This window comes from Mus caroli, unplaced genomic scaffold (genome assembly GCF_978045245.1).
Source record: "Mus caroli unplaced genomic scaffold, Mus_caroli_1 scaffold_14, whole genome shotgun sequence".
Taxonomy (NCBI): domain Eukaryota; kingdom Metazoa; phylum Chordata; class Mammalia; order Rodentia; family Muridae; genus Mus; species Mus caroli.
In genome coordinates, this window is record NW_028227269.1 from 115,098,272 (window position 1) to 115,119,422 (window position 21,151).

Below are 21,151 nucleotides of genomic sequence, written 5' to 3' on the forward strand. Positions count from 1 at the left end.
ATGTTCCTGACTGTGCCAGCATAATTATATATATATAGTATATATAATATTATATATAATATATATTATGCATACATATATATGATATAAAACACGTATATATTCCTATATAATGGCATGAAACAGTTCCTATTACTATATTTAATTTGCAAACAAGGGAAGGAAAGTCAAAGATAATAGCCCATTAAATTTCATACCTGGTTAAAGGCAGGAAAAACTGATGCCAGCCAGCCTGGTCCCAACATGAGGCTTATCTGATGCTAACACTCACCAAGGGACATGCTGAGGAAGGTGGAGGTAGGATGACACATAGTAACCATGCTTCCAACCTTTCCTGTTGTTCTGTCTCTCTGACTTATTTTATCTTCTTTCTCTGATGTCTACATTATAAACAGAGACCTAAAAATCATCTTGTCCATGTAACTTGGGGAAAAGAAGTAGAACTTTACAAATACGTTTTGTTGATCTTCTGAGTTTCCTGCTTAAGTAAGCCTGTGACTCTATTGGTGTTACAAAAGGTTTCTGAAAGAATGTTTCAAATCTATCTGTGAAAAGAAGTTAAGTGCTATCAGTTTTGATTGGGATTATAAAATTAGATTTCAGGGTGATGTTCACAGTACAGGAAGCCATCCTGTAAATAATGGGGATTTTCGCAATATCCAGAGGGAGTGACAGCAATCCCTGGGAAGTCCATAGCTTAAGAGGCAATAAGGACACTCAAGCAGCCAACCCCACCAGCTCCAGCCAATCACGACTTGCCCCAACCTGGAGAACTGAGTCAGAACCTCTGGACTTTGACAGTTTTGTTATTTTGCCAGGAATAAACAGAAATTTTATGACTAACAGCTCTCCCCAGCTCTAAACAAATAGATATAAACTAAGAGTGTCTGCAGCATTAAAAAAATTATTTACCATCTTGTCAAATAGGAGTTAGGAATGGTTGCCCCTTCTGTCTCTTGTTCTAATACCCTGCCTGAGTCTCAGGGGACCAGGTGGTTCAGGTGAGCGCCACTTTACAAGTTTAAAGAAAGTTTTTTTATTGCTGTTCTTATCAACAAAACCTCATTCACTGAGGTTTATTTAGAAATAAAACACTGACACAAGCCATAGTGTTTCCGGGGCTTGGTATAAGGCTCCAGAAAAAAGAAAATTAATTGAGGAGATTAATGAAAACACCTTTACAAAGTTTTTGTGCTTGTAAAACTATACGCAACTTTCATGTGAATGGCCAATAGGAGTAGATCCAGGAATGTGCTTTTGTGCATGTGAAGTGTGTTTTATCAATTTGATGAGATAGCCCCTGTGGAAATTTTGGCCCCCACCGTTTCTGTACATCGGCAAGGTAAGAGCTGTTAGCAACGGGCACTCATACACATTCTTGTTTGACAGAGTGTTTTCATGGCGCTGTTGACTTTAGTCTTTAAAACCATCTGCGTGTTGTCTTTTATTATCCTTACTTATAGACAAGGAAACACACACAGGGAGGTGAAATGCCGGGCTAAGGTCAAAGACTTAATACATTACCCATGTGAGCCTTGACCAGGGTATCTTTATTCCCCGGTTCAGAATTACTTTACCTCCCCTCCTCCCACATACACACACACACACACACACACATACACACACACACAACTGGATTTGGAACAGGAAGACGAAGTTCTTCCTGGGCAGCTGGCAGTAAAGAAGGCACTTCAGGAATAACCTGTCTGAAGGTTTTGGAGTTTGCCTAGAGCAGGAGCAAGTGAGGAAAGAAGGTTGGTAGCGATTCTAACTCCATAGTTTGCTCATCAGGTTAAGCAGCCTCCCTGGGGCTCCCTGGGGATGACAGCAGAGTAACAGCTCCATCCACACAGAGACCAGCTACAGGACCAACCGCACCACACTCTGCACACATCTGTCTGACCTTCTCACAGCCTGGCGGCATTAGTATTGCACAGAACAGGGCATAGAAGAGAGACTGAGACAAAAGAGTAACCTAAGAAACTTACGGACAGACACATGGTTAGAGAGCAGAAACCACTGGACTTGAGTGGAGGTCCATCCCATGCCACATTATCTCCCCCAGCTTTGTATTATAGTTTCATGAAGGGAGCTGAGCAGTTGGTGATGCAGAGGAATGCATTAGCCTATTCCTATCCTCTTTCACTCCTCTTATCACAGATTTTAAACCTGAACCTTATAATGGTAGGTCTCAATTATTTGGGGGTCAGTAACCCTTTTCATTTTTAAAATTATATTGGACCCAAAGAGGGTTTGTATTGCTTCTAGCTATGAATACTTACCATATTACAGTTTAAAATTGAGAATGAGAAAATTTTAGTTATTAATTTGCTTAATAAACAAATTGTAAGATAACATACAAGTAGTGTATGGGGGAAACAACCATTGTTTTCTAAAACAAAATCAAATTTATCGAATGTAGTGACACTGTTTTTATTTTATTTATTTTTCTAATGTCTGGATGAACAGAGACAGCTTCCACCGCATATGTATGCATTCCCGTGTTCCGTCTGTTGTGACACCGCATATCTATAGCCTCCAGGAAGCACCTCATGTACTCAGGAGAGAATGAGAATAAGGGGCAGATGACATTTTAGTATAAAAAGGAAATTGTTGAGGGCTGAGGGCATAGCTCAAAGGTGTAGAACATTTGCCCTGGATTGTGTGAGGCCTCGGTTTACCCTCTAGCATTGCAAACGGAAAAAAGAAAAGGAGAAAAGGTTGCTGGGTTTTTCTCCTCCTTTCCTCTCTCCCTCCCTCCTTTCTTCCCTCTCTCTTTCTTTCTCTCTGATGGGATGCTGTGTATCTGTCATTGCTTATATATGGGAGTCAGAGAAAATCTTGTAGCCGGTTCTCTCTCTCCATCAGTAGGTTCCTGGGATCAAGTTCAGATCATCAGGTTTGGAAGCAAGCATCTTTACTCACTGAGCTATGACATCAGCCTGAAAACCCACTCAGAACCTCTCAAAGTGTGGTGAACAACCACAGTGTTCTTAGACCACAAGGAGACTCCTGACCTATACACATTTTCTGTGCACCAAGATTGGGGAATTACTGTATCTTTGGTGAGAAACAATGTCATAGGTCATCTGGTTCAACCCTCAAACGGATGAAACATAGTCCTGCTGTGCCTGCTCTAATCTCCCCATTTGACAAAGACTGTGGCCATTCTTGGTTTCAGTAGCACTTTCATGGACAGAAAAGACTTTCTATGTGGAGATAAAGCTTTCTTTCTGTGGTGTTGTCTGCTCTTAACTCTATGCCAGGTGAATCTAATTTTCCTTTATCCTATTGACAGTATCTGAAAATCATTCCCTGGGCTACGTTGCTAGCACTCTCTTATTGTGCCTTCTCTGCTTAGTTTTTCATAGGAAAAAATCTCTTATACATAGGGTTTCAAGTATCTCCTAGGGATCCAGGAACGTATTCCCCACACATGAGTGGCACCTGCTGTGTCTTTCTGCTTCTTGATGTTAATCATCTGTGGAAACTGACCAAAGCTAGGCACAGAATAAACCCTGAGCAAGCCTATCTTACAGACTATTAGGAATTTTGTGTGACCTTAGTTGACTTACGAAGATCCTGATAAAAAGATATAAATTTGGGCCAGAGAACATTGGGAACAGCAGGTCTTCACGCACTTTATCTGGAAGAGACGGCAACATAGACCCATTTCAATGTGTTAATAAGGGTTAGTTTTACATAAACTTTGTGATGTGGTAACAGTTCATTTGGTCAAGAATCCTACATGGGTAGTCTCTTTTCACCACAGTGAAGAAACACCTGAACAAATCAACTCTAAGAAGGAAGGATGTGTTGTGAGTCATAGTGACATGAGTTCAGTAGACAGTTCCATTGTTTGGTGAGGCAGAATATCATAGTGAGAATCTCAAAAGGTAGAGAAGGCTAGCCTAATGGTGGCAGGGTCCAGGGAGGGTTGGGGGAAGGAGGATGACAGATGACAGACAGGCAGACAGACAGCCGGAGGCTACCTCTGATTTGAGACTATTTGTAAGAGCCCCTGTAATATCCAACCTATCAGTGGATCAACCCACTGATGAAATTATTTTCCTCAGGTTTCAGTCATTTTTCCATACTGTTGCTAGCTGGGAGCAAGACTTCAAAGCCCCTTTTGATGGGAATGCTTCCTATGCAAACCATGAGGGCAGATGACCACTGGTGACTGCCAGGTAAGCAGCATATCCTGCAGGGAGATGCAACCAGAATAGAAGTGCAGCAGGACGCTGTGAGATTTTATCAGGATGCTTGGTGCATAATTTGACATTTGAAAACAGCTTATTCTGGGATTTGCCATCTCATCTCTTCAGACCATGTAATTGCTGGTAACTGAAGCCATAGGAAATGAACTGAGAAGAAACAGGGCTACCGCACTATCACTAGCAGCTTTTTATTTTTCTGGAGCTGACAATCAAACCCCAGGCTTTGCATTTAAGTAGGTAAATGATCAACCTCTGAGCCACATTCTGAATCCATGGTTTAGTAAGACAAGATTTCACTATATAGTGAGGCTGGCCTCACACTCACAATCCTCCTGCCTCAGCCTCTAGAGTGCAGGGATTATAGAATGCACCACACCATGCCCACGTTAGACTACTATACTATTAAATTTGGGGAACCATGGGAGGTTAAGGCAGGAGGATTGAGGACTAGCTTGAGGCTAGCTTGGGCTACAGAGTTCAAGGCCATTCTGGGACACACACACACACACACACACACACACACACACACACGTCTTATGCCTCTTCCCTTTCCCTCCTAGCAGAAAGACAGGGCCACTGGGTGGTGCTTTGAAGTTTACAGTCTTACAGGCATTACCTCACTCAACCAGCAAAGAAAGTACACACAGAATGTACCAACACAGGAGCCTTTCTGTTAAACCCATCTTGGGGATTACTCTTTTAGTGTTTCATGCCTGGATCTCACACCCTGTCTTGTTGGCTTCCCAGTGTTCAGCGTCTCCCTGTGCTAAGGCACTTTATATACTGATGCTAAAATCATCTTCCTTCCCTGCTGATCTGAACATGCCACCATCTGGAGTCCATTTATAGCCTCCAATCACCCTTGGGGGTAATGTATTTTCCCATAGCCTTAGCAAATCTCATTTGCCAAGACCTCTGTATCGCCTTCCTTAATTTAGGGCAGCGGTGTAGGTGAATGCCAGTGTGTCCAGGAGGAGAGACCCATCCCAGATGGGAACAATGAAGAAGGCTTTTCAGAGGAAGTGTTCTTTGGTGTGCAGAAGGATGCATAGATTTCCTTAGCTGGGGGATAAGGGAGGGTGAGTAGGACAGGACTGGCCTAGATTTATTGCTGTCTGTTGGTTACATTAAGTCCTTCATTACTGTCTTGTCACGCTGGGCTTTTGATCATGCAGGATTTTTCTTCCCTGACTCTGAATGCCTAACTTAAGAAGTTCCCAGTGTGATAGCTATACAGTGTATGAAGAGGCAAAGAGAGATTTTGTTTCAAGACCATCAGTACAAGGAGTAGAAGATGAACTTATATGGACACACATCCATCCTGGCACCTATCCCTATCAGGCGTTCTCTTTGACTGGAGACACTGATGCAAATAGCACATGGAAATGTTATCACCCCCTGGGGGGAGTATGTGCTTGAGGCATGGTTCGTGATATGCTATAAAAATAACAGGGCTGTACCACACAGGTTTGTCATGAGCAGTGTGAGGGCAGATAGTTCTATTTGTGATTCTTGAAAACTAAAATAAAGTAAGCCTAACATTTTAGATCTGAAACATGTTTCATTATTTTGCTACATTTCTCTCAATTGCATATTCATTCCATACAAATCACAAAAATAGCGTGAGTATCAAGTACACACATGGTTCTCTCTGGCATTCTCGGTGAGGCAGTCTGGGAAATGAGTTTTTGTGTGACATAATCTGTCTTCTGATCACCTAGCTACTCAGCTCTGATCCGCAGAGAGGCCAGGCTCAGATCTGTCTATTTTAGTCATTTTATACTGGGATGTTGGCTGAGCTGAATAAAAAAAAGAGAAATTACATGTTTATTTCTGAAAGCTGATACAACAATATAAAGGCATTTCAGTGAGGCACACTTCAGAGTTGGGTATGTGAAAGAGATTGTACTAGGAAGAGGGTACACCAAAGTCCTGGCAGCTGTGATGGCCGAGGAGTCATGAGCCTGATGTGCATTGTGCCCAAGGACAAGCAGATAGACAAGTAACAGTGGGACACAAAGGAAGACCCGTGTATTCATATAGTTAAATGAAGAAAAGCCAGGGAATCACTATCCTGAATTTTATACAGCCAGGGATTCAGAGCCATCTGTGGAATGTTCTCTAAGGGCAATCTACCTGTGCACCTCCTGCCCCATACAGCCATCATGACTTTGAATCTGACACAGCTCTCCAGTCTTCCTCATAAGCCCCCCAGCCTCCACTTTCTCCTCTCATTATCTCGGTTTTTACTCCTGTGCCCTCTGACTTATCCAGTATAACTGCTGTATAAACCGAAGCCCACAGAACCTGCTTACCCAACCTTCTGACGTCTCTAAATATGGTGCCAGTAAATTCTTGTTTGATTAGGTAATACATTCACAATGTATGTACACAAATGTACATATAAACACAATTATATGAAGAAAATATTCTACCTTTTCTTCCTTTTTGGCCAACTCCAATAACATTTTTCCCTTGGTGCTAGGGATTGGACCTAGGGCTTTTCACTTACCAGGTAAGCACTGGGCCACTGTGTGTCCCTAGCCTTTGGCTTTTTGAGACAGAGTATAACAATATGATTCAGGCTGTCTTTGAATTTACACTCCTTCTATCTAATTGGATGGCACTGAAGACATGACCCACCACACTAGGTAAAGACATTTTTGTAGTTTTTTTTTTTATGCATACACCTCCCTCCCCCCAAAGGAACATTTTCTCATTTTAATCACATTCTGTTTTGACCATGTGTTTGATCTTCATAGTTACGAAATAAATACTTTATACTTAGGGATTAATACAATTTATTATTTTACCTCCCCATTCAGTGGTTGATGGTGCTCAGCTGGTAGCTCTTACTCAGGTTTCTCAAATTTGGTTGCCCTCAAATGCTGAAGACTAGCCTGGGCTGCACATCTCAAGAGGCTTATGGATAGTCGACATTTGATAATGCTGTTGAATGGGAATTCAGCTGCCAGAACCCTTCCACACTGGGTTTTTCTACATATCTACGATGGCCCCTTAAAACAAGGCAGTTGGCTTCTGAGTGGGCTCATTCTACCAACAAGTGTTCTGAGATAGCAGGAAATGGAAGCTGCCAGGCCAAATTAAGGGCTATTTACAGATCTAGTGAAATCATCCCTATGTAAACATTGGGACAAAGCCTTCCCAAGCCTATTCAAATGCAAGGAAATAGAGACACAGACCCAAGTCTTCAAGGTCCCATTATAGACTTTGGGCCATGGTCATCTTCCCAGAGTGGGGTCTGCAGCACCATGAGAAGCCATTTTGTACCCTCTTTCCTGCCTCTTGTCTCATCTAACATCTCAGTCAGTTTTGCCCCACTCCTGCAGCAGTTCAGCCCTCATGACATTGCAGGTAGCTCACTGTCAGGGCCGTTTTCCAGCTCTCCAACTTCTCTTCACTACAAAAAGCCTGTCTAATATGTGGCTTCTCACGACAGGCATTTTCACAAGTGTAGCCTTGATGATGCCATTTCCATTCATAAAAGTCATCAGCTCTGGTTCCTCAGACTTCAGGCTGGTTAGTGGTCTTGTTAGAGTACTGCGGGGTTTGTACATGCAGGACCTATAGTCTTTAAGCGTTCAATAATACAAAGCCAGGATAATTTTACTTAAACCCAGGTGAAGCCTTATTTAAAAAACTGAGTTTGCTCCGGGCGAGGTGGCGCACGCCTTTAATCCTAGCACTCGGGAGGAAGAGGCAGGCAGATTTCTGAGTTCGAGGCCAGCCTGGTCTACAAAGTGAGCTCCAGGACAGCCAGGGCTATACAGAGAAACCCTGTCTCGTAAAAACCAAAAAAAAAAAAAAAAAACTGAGTTTGCATACATGAAAGCATTCACTTATTCAATGAATGTGGTCGACTGCTAAAATACTAAACAAAAGAAAAAAAGTCTGCTCTCGCAGGGTGTATTTCTAGTTTCAGAGAGGCAGCAAGAGACTAAGTCTGTACAGTATATAGAATGATTATGTAGAATGTTGGAAGGCAACAAGCTCTGTGAAAGGCTTGGGAAGGGCTGTGGTTTTATATCACACGGTCATAAAAGGCTTCCTTGAAATGATGACATTTGAATGTAAGAAATGGAATGGTCTGGGCGAGAGAAATCTCTAGGATGTGCCATATTGGATAGTCAGTGGCCATATGCTGCTGTCTAAATTTATATAATTTAAATTAAATAAAGTTAAAAACCTAGTTCTTCAGTCACACTTGCCACATTTTAAGTGCTCAGCAGCCACAAGTTTCAAAAGACTGGAAAAAAATTCCCTAGAATATTCCTTTCAGGATGCAAGCGCTGTAGCATAGCATTACAGAAGGGTGGTGCTCCAGGCAAAAGGCAAGAAGAGGATGCTAGGGTGGGCTTGTCTGAAAGGAGTGGTGTGAATTTTCTACTTACAGATTCCTGCTCTTTCTGATATATCCTGTATGTGTGTGTGTGTGTGTGTATGTGTGTGTGCAAATGCACGTGTGTATGTGTACATCCTTATGTGTGTGCATGCATGTGGATGCCAGTTCTCAGGTTCTTTTCATACTTGGATTTGTTGTTTTGTTTTGTTTTTAAATATAGAGTCTCCTACTTGGCTGAGCTTATTCCTTTAGATAAGGCTAGCTGGCCATCAATCCCCAGGGATCTACCTGTCTTTACCTCTCCAGCCCTGGGATCAAAAGAGGTGACACTACGTATGCCCTGCTTCCTTATTCTTGTTTGCTTGGTTGGTTTTGAACATAGTTTCTTAGGATCTAACTTGGGTCCTTGGACTTGCAAGGCAATCAATCACCTTAGCAGACAAACTACCTTCCCGGTTCCCACCCGCTTACTTTTATGCTGAGTATATGTGGCCTTTATTATTTATTACTTTAACCTAAACAGACGTTTTCAAAAGTTGTGCTTTAGATACATGGCATGGCCGATTCTATAGACTCTATGGTGTAAGTTTCAAACTCCTAAATCTTATATTGAAAACTGTGAATCTGTGAATCTAGGCTTATAGTGCAAGCCTGTAATCCTAGCACTTGGAAGACAGAGAAGGGGTGCCAAGAGTTCAACGTGATCCTCGGCTACATAGGGTGCTCAGGTCAGCCTGGGCTACAAGAGACTCTTTCCAAAAAAACAAACAAAAAGCCAAAGGAAAAAAAGCTGCTTGAACATGTGTGAAGACCGAGAATGTCAACTAGGAGACAGAACATATGTGGTCTCTTCTGTAGCGGAGTGAAGTCATAGATAATTCAAATGTTACTTCTCAGGGATGATATGACTGGCAGAAGGCCCCACAGATCAGAATGTTAACTAGGAGTGTCCTGGGAACTCCTTGGAACCAAGTACCAACCCCTTAGCTGGCACATGTTAACCTAAAAATCAAGAGACTGATGTTAGAGATACAGATGTAGAGTTTCATTCTTGGATAAATCTGCATCACAGACATTTGGAAACCATAACAGACTATAGAGCTCATTACTGACTCCTTCTCAATAAATGTACATGGGTTAAGGGGACAACATGTAAGTCTTCTGCAGTAAGCGGACAACACAAATTCTATTTCCCCCTACTTCTTCATTATGACATCACCCTTCTCTAACAGGACATAGCCTCCAGGTCCAATGGCTCCCTCAGGCCCTATGTGAGCCACCTAAGAGTTTGAAGTCACAATTTCAAATCTCATTGAAAGGCTCTAAGCTTTAAGACATCGTGTAAACTTCTTGGCCTGGCTTAGGTTGCTCTTCCCAGGAGGTTTTAGTATTTACATTCTCTTGATAATTAGCAAGAGTTTAGGGACTACCTGATTTCCTCTTAGTATTTATCTACATTAGGCTGAACTTCCCTTTTCTTAAGGGCAAGATCTCCACTCTCCCTACTCGGCCACATTTCCCGTGTGCACTTGGCCAAACATCTGCTGTGTGAGATAGTAACCTTGTCAAGGATCCTTACTTGTCATTTTAAAGGTTTTTCAGATCTTGGCGGTCATAGGCAAAGAGTGGGTCTCAGCGTCCTAGTGCTGAGGGGTCAAAGGCCTTGTTGAAGATTCACAATCCCTTGGAGTTGAAGGCCTTCCTGGAATGGTTTCCACTCAGCACTCCACAATTCCTACCTCCTGGAATTGTATAAGCAGTGATTCACGCTGCGCTAAGCCTTTACAGTTTACCAAGCACATTCACCACACACAGAAGGCTTCCAGGGAGGTCAGGTTCCAACATGTCAACAGAGATTCATCTTCGGGCCACCAGACTTGCACCTATTTTGCTAAGCACCCTCAAAACCAACTACTTTTCTCCGCTCCCCCTTTCACGAGGAGCGCGCCTACCGACCACTGAGTGGGCAATGTTGTCCCAAGAAGCCAATTCTGAACAGTTTCTAGGATACGGACTGTGCTGTGGGGCTAGGCTAAGCGCGGGAGGGAGGAAGACCTCTGAGCCTTCTGGGTCGCAGTCCAGGCCACTCCTGGCTGGAGCAAAGAGACTTTTTAGGCTCGGGGGAATGGGTCCAGGAGGTTTCTGGGAATGGCGCACCTATGCAGGCTCAGAGCACTCGGCGCTCCAGGGCCCCTTCCGCGGGCGGTGGGAGTGTCTCAGCCGTCCGGAGGTGAGCGGCGGGGCGGGGCGGGGAGCACCTGGGCGGGGCCGGGGCGGTGCGCGGGGCCGAGGCTCCCAGCCGGGCGCGCGCCAATGGGCAGCGGCTGGCAGCGCGTCCCGCGCCCGAGCCGCAGTCGCGCCCTCTCGCTGCCTGGCGAAGGCGCGGAGGCGAGCGCGGAGGAGAGCAGCCGCGGGCGCCGCCGCAACCGTCAGGGCATCAGGATGGCGGTGGGCTCTGTCAAGATGCAGCCGCCTTGCGAGAGTCCGGCCCTGGCCTCGGCGGCCCCGGCCGATGGCCCTCTGCGCCGCAGCCCGAGCGCCCGGGAGCCGGAGCGCGAGCCACCCGCCGCGTCTCTGCGGCCGCGCCTCAGGGACCTGCCTGCGCTGCTGCGGAGCGGGCTCACGTTGCGGAGGAAGCGGAGCGCCGCCGGGGCCCGGGTGAGTGGCCCGGGCGCGCACGTGGAGCCCTTGACTGCCCCGCGGGCCCGCCACACCGTGGCTGGAAGTTGGGGAGGTGGCGGGACTCAGCTGGAGCGGGGCCTGGGACGTCGGGGTTAGGGGGCGCCCCTCGGGCTGCGACGGCCACCCTTCCCTCTAGATGCACCTGAGCGCACTCGGGCGCCGGGGCATCGCAGGAAGAAGGGCTGTTTGCTGCTTTCTGTGGGGAAGCTGCAGGTGTCCGGTGACTGAGTCAACCAGCCCCTTCTCACAGAAAGTCTTAGGCCTCCAGCACGTCCTGTTTGCAGGTGGCCTGCGACGTGCGTGCTTGTTTTGGAAGACTCAGCAATGTCTGGGCGTCGGGACTGCCCTGGCAGCCGCCACTGCTGAGGGGGAGACTTAGGAGTTGGAAGAGCTTGGGTGAGCTTCTAGCGCTGGGAGCACTCAGTACTCCGGGACGCCCCCTAGAGCGGGAGAGGGTCGGACCCCCGGGAATCTCAAATATCGACTTTCTGATGGTGTGTTCAGATATGAACTTCCTGGTGAAGGAGCATTCCTTGTGTTCTAAGTGCATCTCACGACCTGAGCAGGCCAGACATGTTTTTTATGTTAAAAGGAGGGCCTACTTGTCATCCTGGTGATCCTCAAGCCACTCAAGAAAGCCCCAGTAAGCTCTCACTGACTTCCTACTCAGCAGAGCTTGGGAATACCTTGGTACATCCTACCCATAGTTTTTTTTTTTTTAATTATTTCTTGATTATTATGTAGTATTTACTGAGAAATCGTAACAATATTGTGATTTTTTTTTTTTTTTTGACTAGAAGTCTTAGTTGTCTTGAAAGGAGACAGTAGTTGGAGACTCACAGCTCCTGTGATATTGGCTTGCGGAAACATAAGGGCTGAGGAAGCATTTGTTCTGTCGTGGCTTCCTATAGATGGGAAAGGATCTGAATTGCTACAGTTCTTGTTCTCCAGGCTGTGTTTTCCCTTTCCGAGGTATTTTCTTCTTCGGTGCTACCTTAAAGGATTGTTCTTAGGATTCTCTCATGCAATTAGATAATTTTTAAGTCAGCCACCAGAAAAGTTTTAGAATTGCCCACACAGTAATCATGTTTTTTTTTTTTTTAAATTTACATTACATTCCACTCACTGCCCCCCCCCACTTCCGGTCACCTCCTCCTACAACACTTCGCCCCTCTCCTTATCTGAGTGGGTGGGCTCCCCTGGGTTTTTTCCCTACCCTGGCACATCAAGACTCTGCAGAACTAGGCACATCCTCTCCCACTGAGGCCAGACAAGGCAGTCCAGCTAGAAGAATATAGCCCACAGACTGGAAACAGCTTTTGGGATAACCCCCTCTCCAGTTGTTTGGGACCCATGTGAAGACCAAGTTGCACATCTGTTCCATATGTGTAGGGAGGCCTAGGTCCAGCCTGTGTGTGTTCTCTGGCTGATGGTTCAGTCTCTGAGAGCCTCAAGGATCCAGGCTAGTTGACTCTCTTGGTCTTCCTGTGGAGTTCCTATCCCCTTCGGGACCTCAGTCCTTTCCCCTACTCTTCCATAAGAATCCCTAACTCCATCCACTCCACACAGTAATCTTGATGTGTGGTGCATAGGATTGTTTACAAAGAAAGGCAGGAAGTGTGTCCTCAAGATAGGGTGGCTAAATAAACACAAGACCCAGAATTATAGACTTTGCAAGGATCTAGGGGAAAGTAGGTCAAATTGTGTTCCTATTATCCTTGACAGTTACTTTTCCACAGCACAGAATACTGAAGACATGGGCAGCTGGGGAGTCTGTGACAGGAATTGCCCAAGTCCACAGATCCATCTGTAGCATTCATCTACACAGGGACTCTAGTTTCTTGCTGCCTGGGATGATGATGTTTGCCCTGTCAATATGCAGACTGGCCCTAACTTTCAAACTACTTTGTATATGGGCTCTTCAAACAACCTACTTTACTAATTCTTCTTCAGTCACGCTACATTGTATTAGTTCTTTAAGAGCTTAAATGCATGTCTCTCTTAAAAGATTGAGTATCAAGTTTTTCACTGTTGGGAAACTCCCACTTTTATCAGTTTCTCCCTCCTGCTTCAGGGGTGACTATTTTAGTTTGCTTTCTATTGCTGTGATAAAACACCATAAACAAAAAGCAACCATGGGAAGAAAGGGTTATTTCATCTTGTAGCTTACAGTTCATCAACTGTAAAAAACTGAAACTTGGGGGAGGAACTCAAGACAGGAACCTGGAGGTAGGAGCTGAAGCAGAGGCCATGGAGGAGTGTTGCTTACTGGATTGCTCAACATAGCTTCATCAGCCTGCCCAGGGTACCACTATTGAGAGTAGGCAGCACCCTCCCACATCAGTCAGCAAATCAAGAAAATGCCCTACAGACTTGCCTACAGGCCATCTGATTGAGGTCTTTTCTCAGTTGAGAGTCCCAGATAACTATAGCTTGGTTGTCCTGTTGAAAAACACTAACTAGAGCAACTACTGTTGCAATTTTTGTAACCCTCATTGTCAAAGGGATAGGAAGGAGTTTGAAAGAAGGGAAACAAAGTAAAATCATGTGCTTCTGTGTCATGCAGCTCGAGACACTGTAACACAATACCCTAAACTTGATGGCCTGAAGAGATGTTTATTTTCTCACAGTTATGAAATCTGGCAAACCCAAGCTCTGTTCAGGCTAGTTTTGTTTCTGTACAGGGCACTGTCTGCCTTGCAGGGACCCATTTTCCTCTACCCATTCCTATGGCCTTTCTTCAACAGGGTCAAAGACAATCTTGTCCTCTTTTTATAAAGCCACTAATCTTACCATGAGGCCCTCACCCTCACAACCAAATACAATCTAAATACTGCCAAAGATTCCCATCACAGTATTCTCCCCCACCCCCCCACCCCAATTTCCATATGTCATCACAGTAAGGGTTTGAGCTTCAACTTAAGAATAGTATGGATGATGTAAATGGTCCATAAGAAGGGGTTTGAGAGGAAGAGAGAAATAGTAAAATATATCCCAGGCTGATTGGCAGGTGATGAACATCTGATATTAACTGGGTAGTCCCCTTGATTGGGACACTGATATTAATGTAATGGCAGCATGACTCAGAGATTCAATGAAAAGCTGTGAGGCCGTACCTACAGATTTGAGCTGAGTGATCTCTGTTCATAGAACTTCACTCGGAACAAAGCAGCTCTGAGTATTGCACTGTTGGCGAAGAGGTTGAATCATACCAAGATCTGACCTTGTAGTTCCTATGCTGTTGTCCATGTTGTCTGAGACTCCCACAAGTTTGAGACCATCCAACATCATCTCAGCTCTCTATGGACTGTGTTGTTCAGCCCAGTACCCAACAGAGTGTCTCTTACTGGGACAAGTTAGCCTGTCATTTGTTAATACAGCACACTTCCTTGGTTCCCTGGTTCCTCTGTTCTGTTGTTTCTAATGGTATTGAATTCACTGTGAATACTCATTAAGAAGACTGCACCTCCTTTGGACAAGAAAAGCAAAAGCTAAGGTTTGCATTGTGGGGAGACTTGCTACTTTTTACTACCGCTACATTTTGCTATGGAAACATTTTTAAACATCAATGGCAGCACCAGGTATTCTGGAATCCCATTATACCAAATCTTGTTTCATTTGTGGTAAGGAGTGGGATGGGGAGGGGGTTGTTTCTGGTATAATTTAAAGCAACCTCTGAGTTACTTCATAAAAATTGCACCTGACACCTCTGTTATCAGACGTTACAGCCACCAGCACCCTCCTCTGTGCCAGCATGGTAGCTTATGCCTGTATCTAGAACACAAGTCTGTCAAGATTGCAAGCTTTGGCTACAGAGTGAGCTCTGCACTCCTATTTAAAATAAAACAAGTCAAACAAACAAACAAACAAAACAAAGCACTTGTGACTTTTTCGTTCCTAAGACAGTTAACATTTCTTAGCACAGTTCCTACATGCAAATCCTCCTGAAGATGCCTGTCTAGCTGTTATTTTTAGAATCAGAAACTAAGCAGTGCCACATGTTGATTTTGATTCTTGAACTTTTAAGTCCGTTTTATTTTATAACAGACTCCACCCTCTTTTTTTAATGATATTGATTTGCAAGACAAATTGGATCCTTAGTCCAGGACTCTGTCCTACTCTCTGGGTGTTAGTTAACCCATTCTTCCATCCCTCTAACCTGACAATTCCATACGGAGGCTGGACTGGATTCAAAAGCACGTACCGCTTTTGAGTAGTACTGTGCTAGGTGTCCCTGTCATTTTGTGGTGCTGATAGGTCAGGATTCTTTTGGAGTAGTGAGGACTGACTGACGCAGATGATGTCACTTTCCCTTCTACCTTTCACCTGATGGTTTTACTTTCTTAATTCCTGAAGTCATCTTCATTAGGGAGTGCAAATACATCGACAGTCTAAATACATCATTCCTGTTGCACCTATTATTTGGAACAGTGTTCATAAGTGCATTCTACCAGGAATTATTTGGATTTTCCGGCATTCAGGCTGCATAGGAAAGAAGGGGGAATCCTGTTTTTCCCATGTATCATTTTTCATAGTAATGCTTTAATGTACTAACAGCCTTCATGAATAACCAGAGTTGTTCTTTTCTTAAGATAACCACAGTTGTTCTTTTCTTAGTGCCATCAGGAATTAATGCATTTGTTCCAGTCTGTTGTGGCAAATTCTCTTTTGAGCGTGTGTCCTTGTCTCCCCCATACTTAGCATATGGTCTCAGTAGACTCAGAAGCCTTTATATTTTCTGGTTTATCATGTCCATTTTCTCCCTCACATTTGAAACTACCCATCTGTCTAAGGATCACAAATCTTTTAAAAAATGTATTAGTAAAAATAGTTTATTTCTCGTATGTTTTGCTTCTTTTAGTGTCTATCTTTTCCCCCCCTTGGTCTTGGCCTTCTACCTTAATTTTTGAAATTCTTTAAAGATATTTCTAATCAGGCTATTTCCAAAATTGATGATGTAGAATAGGTGTTGATGACCACTCCATCTTTCTCTATATGCTGTCAGATGCTGGGAGTGTCATATTTTGGGTTTTACTACTGGGATGTTTCCTCTTAGACTCTGGGATGCTCTTCTTTATTTCAAAATGCTTTATTTACAGTAGGTAGCTGATTTAGTTGTTCACAGTGGACAACAATGTCTGCTAGTGATGCTCAGCCATTGGTTTTCACAGTAGATGTTTGCCCATGGTCTTCTAGTGATGGACTTTTCACCATGGTCCTGTAGAGATGCTCTGCTTATTATGGCCCTTTAGTGATGCTCAGCCATTGACTTTATCATGGTCCTGTAGTGATGCTCTTCAGCCATTGGCTTTCTCAACGGATGCTTCCCCAAGGTCCTCTTGTGATGCTCAGTGACTGGCTTTCACAATGGAGTCTTCATCATAGTCCTGTGGTTATGCTTAGCTTACCATAGTCCTCTAGCGATGCTCACCCTTTGACTTTCTCTTCAGGTGGGTGGCTTACTTTCCTTCTGTGTCTCCTTTTACTTACTAAACTTCACTAGCTGGTGGCCCTGTGGCAGATGCAGAATAGAAGAACAAAAACTAGAAAGGACCACTGGTATCCACCCCACCTCCCCTTTTAAATTGAGGGATCAGGTCAGCCTGGGACTCACTGTGTCTCACAGCTTGGTCTTGAACATGTAGCATCTTCCTACTTCAGCTTCCCAAATGCTGAGAGTGCAGGCATGAGCAATCTCACTGAGCTGACGTAAACAGAGTGACCCTTTTCCTCTGTCCAAACTGGAACACCATGGGTGTGACTCAATATCCACCTCTGCCAGAAACTTGTCTCCACTATTGAGAAATATACGCTACTCCATACTACACCAGTATGTTCATTTAATACTTGTTTTAAACATGTGCCTTATAAGCTGAAAACATGATTTGTTCTTTGTACTTATATTAAACTCAGAGACTCATGTATCATGTATATACCTATGGCAGAGACTTCATTCAGCTCTTGCAACAGGCTTGTAAATTAGATGTGGCTATGTGCATTCCATAGATGTGAAAACTGAAACACAGAGGTGGCTTGCCCAAGATCTCAGATTGTGTAGGTGGGAAGAGGGAGGGAAGTTTGAATCCAGGCAAGTCAGGCCCCATAGGACATCGAGTTTTGCGTAGATTGTCTAGCTCTCTAGTGCAGAAAGTGCAAAGGCTCTGTAAACTGCTACAGCTTCTGGGACTTGCTGGTAGCACCTTGCTACTCTGAAACTGCTCAACAAATTGGTACAAAGCCAGACTTTTCTTTCAATTTAGCACAAACAGGCTCTCCCTGACCTATTTGGGTATGGGCCAGGGAGAGTGGGGGAAACGTTACAGGTATGAGTGAATGGTAACTAATACTTGCCAGAATTAAAAATAGCTGTCAGAATGTTCTGAACAAAGAAGAAAAAATCACCAGGCTCACCTCCATAATAAAGGTCAACCTTGTGCCTCGTGCATTGGCCAGTTTACTTCTTTGTCTGTTCATGGTATCCTGTATCCATTAATGGAGGCTTGTAGGCAAGGCAAGTGAGAGCAGACAAGAAGAATATGTGATGAACTTCCCCAAGAACCATGACATCCTTGCATCTGCTTGCTGACAGATTGCTAGCTCAAACCCAGTATTTTAAAACTCTGTTAATCATAGCTTCACGTAAAGTTAAGTGTGGTCCCCATTATCCAAGGGACTCTGGTACTAGGACCTCTCATAGGTACCAATTGCTGATGCTCATCTCCCTTATATAAAATGGAACAGTGCTCGCACATAACCTACACACAAAACTTTGTCATCTAGATTGCTTATGAAATCCAATATGATGCTAATGCTTTGCCAGTAGTTCTTTTGTTGTATTTTAGAAACTCATGACAAGGAAGAAAAAAAGTTTGTATGTGTGGGCCCTCCCATTCCCCAATTATTTTTAATTTGTGGTTGGTAATTTTGCAGAGGCCAGCCCCATGGAAACAAAGGATCAATTTTAACATTCTGTAGTAACAGCTTGTCATAGTGGTTCACATCTACAATCCCAGTGCTTGCCATGCTAAGACAGGAAGACTGCAGAGGCCTGCCTAGGCTACATAGCACCAGGTTAGCTTGAGCTACTGTGAGACCTCATCTCAGAAACAATAAGAACAAAACCCACCACTACCACAGTTTAAAAAATCCTCTATGGTTGTCACTCCCAAAAGTACTTATTTGGGAAGGAAGGAAACTGTAGACTCGTTTAATCTATTTTAATTTTGTCATATTTTAGTACAAGAACAAAATGGTAAATTAACACTTTGTTTACTTCCTTTCTGTGTTTTCACGCTCCTCCATCTCCTGCAACAGACTTTGGTTGTGGAAAAACAAAGGTGTTTGTGATGGTTTGGGTGAGAACAGTGCCATCTGCTCATAGGTTTGAATACTTGTTTCTATTTTGTGGAACCATTTGGGAAGAAACAGTTGTGACCTTTTTGGAGGAGGTGTGTCACCGGGGTTAGGCTTTGAAGTTTCAGAAGACATTGGCCATTCCCAGTGTTCTCTCTCTGCCTCCTGCTTGTGGATCCAGATGTGAGCTCTCAGCTGTTCCTGCCACTGTGCCTTTGTACCGCCATCATGGACTCTAATCCTCTGGATTAGGTCTCCAAACACTTTCTTTGGTATGTCACCTCTGTCATGATGTTTTATCACTGTGATAGAAGAGGGGCTGAGACAGTGTGGTAGTACCACCACCCTGTCTTGTTGTAGGAGATAGACCCCCCAAATCCTGGAGCCTCTATCATCCTTGGTAAGGAGACACCACAGTCCAAGATTTCTGAGTGCAGAGACAGTGTAGATAAGACACTAGGAACACAGGGTTGAGTTTTTTTCCTTCCTTGGCTAGATGCTTATTCTAGGCAAATTACCTCTTGTAAATGTCTTTATGAAACTGTAGGCACAAACATTTCTTACTTTTGTATGCAATGTCAAGTTGAATGTTTTTTTAAAAAATGTGATACTCTAACATAAAGTGACTATTTTAGGTGATGTCTAAGTTTTGGTAGCATAACAAAATTTCACACTTGCCTTGTCTCTTAAATTGAGTTGGCAGTAATTGGTATCTTGTGTAGCTAAAAATAGATGGAAATGCAGGAACTAAGTCACTGGTAAAGGCTTGGAATATTTGTGATTTAAAAAAAAAAACTTTTTCAATGTTGAATAGCAACCCTTTACTATGAATACTGGTAATTCTGTGGTAAAACGAGATCTGGAAGCTTTTTTTTGGAAGAATTTGTAAAATTTAATGTGAATAATCAAAGTTGATAACACGGCTTTTCATGAATGTATGTGTAGCCAGTATTATTATGATAAATCATTCATAAATGGGGATACACCGGCAAAGCTCACAAGTATGCTGTGGATTACAACCTCAATCCCCTTGAGGGGATGAGGCATGCTCACCTATGAGTAAATATGGGCCAGATAGGGTAAGAACTTTCTGTGACTACCCAGTGAGGAGACAGCAGAGGTGAATGCGCCTGTGACTGATTCTAAAGCATCTTTCTCCAGTGTCAACAGGGAAAGGCTTAAAAACCATAACACAAGGCAAATTAGATAGTAGCTGCATGGACTACTTCAAGCCTCAGTGAAAGTGTCAGCCATTTTCTTCCCAGCCCTCAGTGGTGGTCCCCAGGAATGGGTGCTGATTTCCACAGTTTGAGTGGCCAGCCACCTCATCAGAATAGCTGTCATCTGGAAGGTGAAGTCTGGGGAGCCACATTCCTGAAGTGTTCCTGTTCTTAGTTTTGTGTCACAGTATCCATGGGGAGATTTAGAAAGCAAGCAGGAGTCTCTTTCGGCCTATATGAAAAACAGAGAGAAGAAGGAAAGCAAATTTCTTATGACCCAGAATTTGTGTAATAATAATAACAAGCTTGAGACTTAAGAAACTTGAAGATGTTTGCATGTACCTGTAGCCCCCACTGCTGGTGAGGGGGAAGCCAGGAAATGAATTGTTTGAATGTAGGAGCTGCAGCTGGAGGTGGTCTGGCCAATATGGAAAGACTCAGGTCTCTTTAAAAATAAAAAAGGCAGATTTAAAAAAAAATACATATTAGGAAATCAGAAGTATGGCCATAAACTCACTGAACCACTTAAAATAAAAATAATTGAGGGTATATAAATAAAATGCCTTAAAGAAATTCAACTTTGCCATGTTTACTTTTTAATATAGTATGATTATCTAGTGAAAGTCTCTTTTAGGATAAGATGAATTCTAGGGATTTAGAAATCAAAAGAGCCTCTGGGGGAATCCCGGTGTCTTGTAGCTGCAGAGGCAGGAGTATCAGGAGTACAAGGGTATCCTCAGCTACAGGGAGACCCTGGGCTACATGAGATGCTGTCTTTAAAAACTAAAAGCACAGTGGGGGAAATGCATAGGCAGACCTAAGCTTGCGTCTTATTCCAGAGCCTTGGACACTCAGACCCTGGCTTGAAAAGTCTTTTCCTAACTTTTAGACAGCAGTGCCATGGCTTATAATTGCGTTATCTGTTATCTTCCCTTCCTCTAAACATCATATGTATATTATCATTCAGTTGTGAACAAATATTTTGTTAACTTTTTTTAAAATCACATGCTAAAATGCTTTATCAGTTTTTTGATTGGAAATTGTTCACATCTGCAGCAAAAGCTTCAGGGAGCCCGGCAAGGTGCTAGCGGTGATGACCGTAGATTCTGTTATTTAACAAACCCTCATGTACCATCTCACAAAGTAGAGCTGTTTGAAGAAATTTAAGAACAGTAACTCAATTCTAGTAATAGTGTCCAAGACAAAATGCCTTATTGCATAGAGAGAAGCTAAGTAAATTGCCCAAGATCACTCAGAAAGTATAGGAGTAAAAATTGCAGCAGGAAGTCTGGCTCCATGGGCTGCAGACAACC

The 21,151-nt window shown here is 43.6% G+C and overlaps 1 protein-coding gene across 1 annotated transcript in view; it reads left to right on the forward strand.

Moving 5' to 3' along the window:
* The first annotated feature begins 10,896 nt into the window (after positions 1–10,896).
* Rapgef5 (Rap guanine nucleotide exchange factor 5) overlaps positions 10,897–21,151 on the forward strand; it is a 239,294-nt gene continuing 229,039 nt past the window's right edge. The window contains exon 1 of the mRNA XM_085830724.1: positions 10,897–11,241. Coding sequence (XP_085686850.1) covers positions 10,897–11,241 — 345 coding nt within the window. The remainder of the gene's footprint in view (positions 11,242–21,151) is intronic.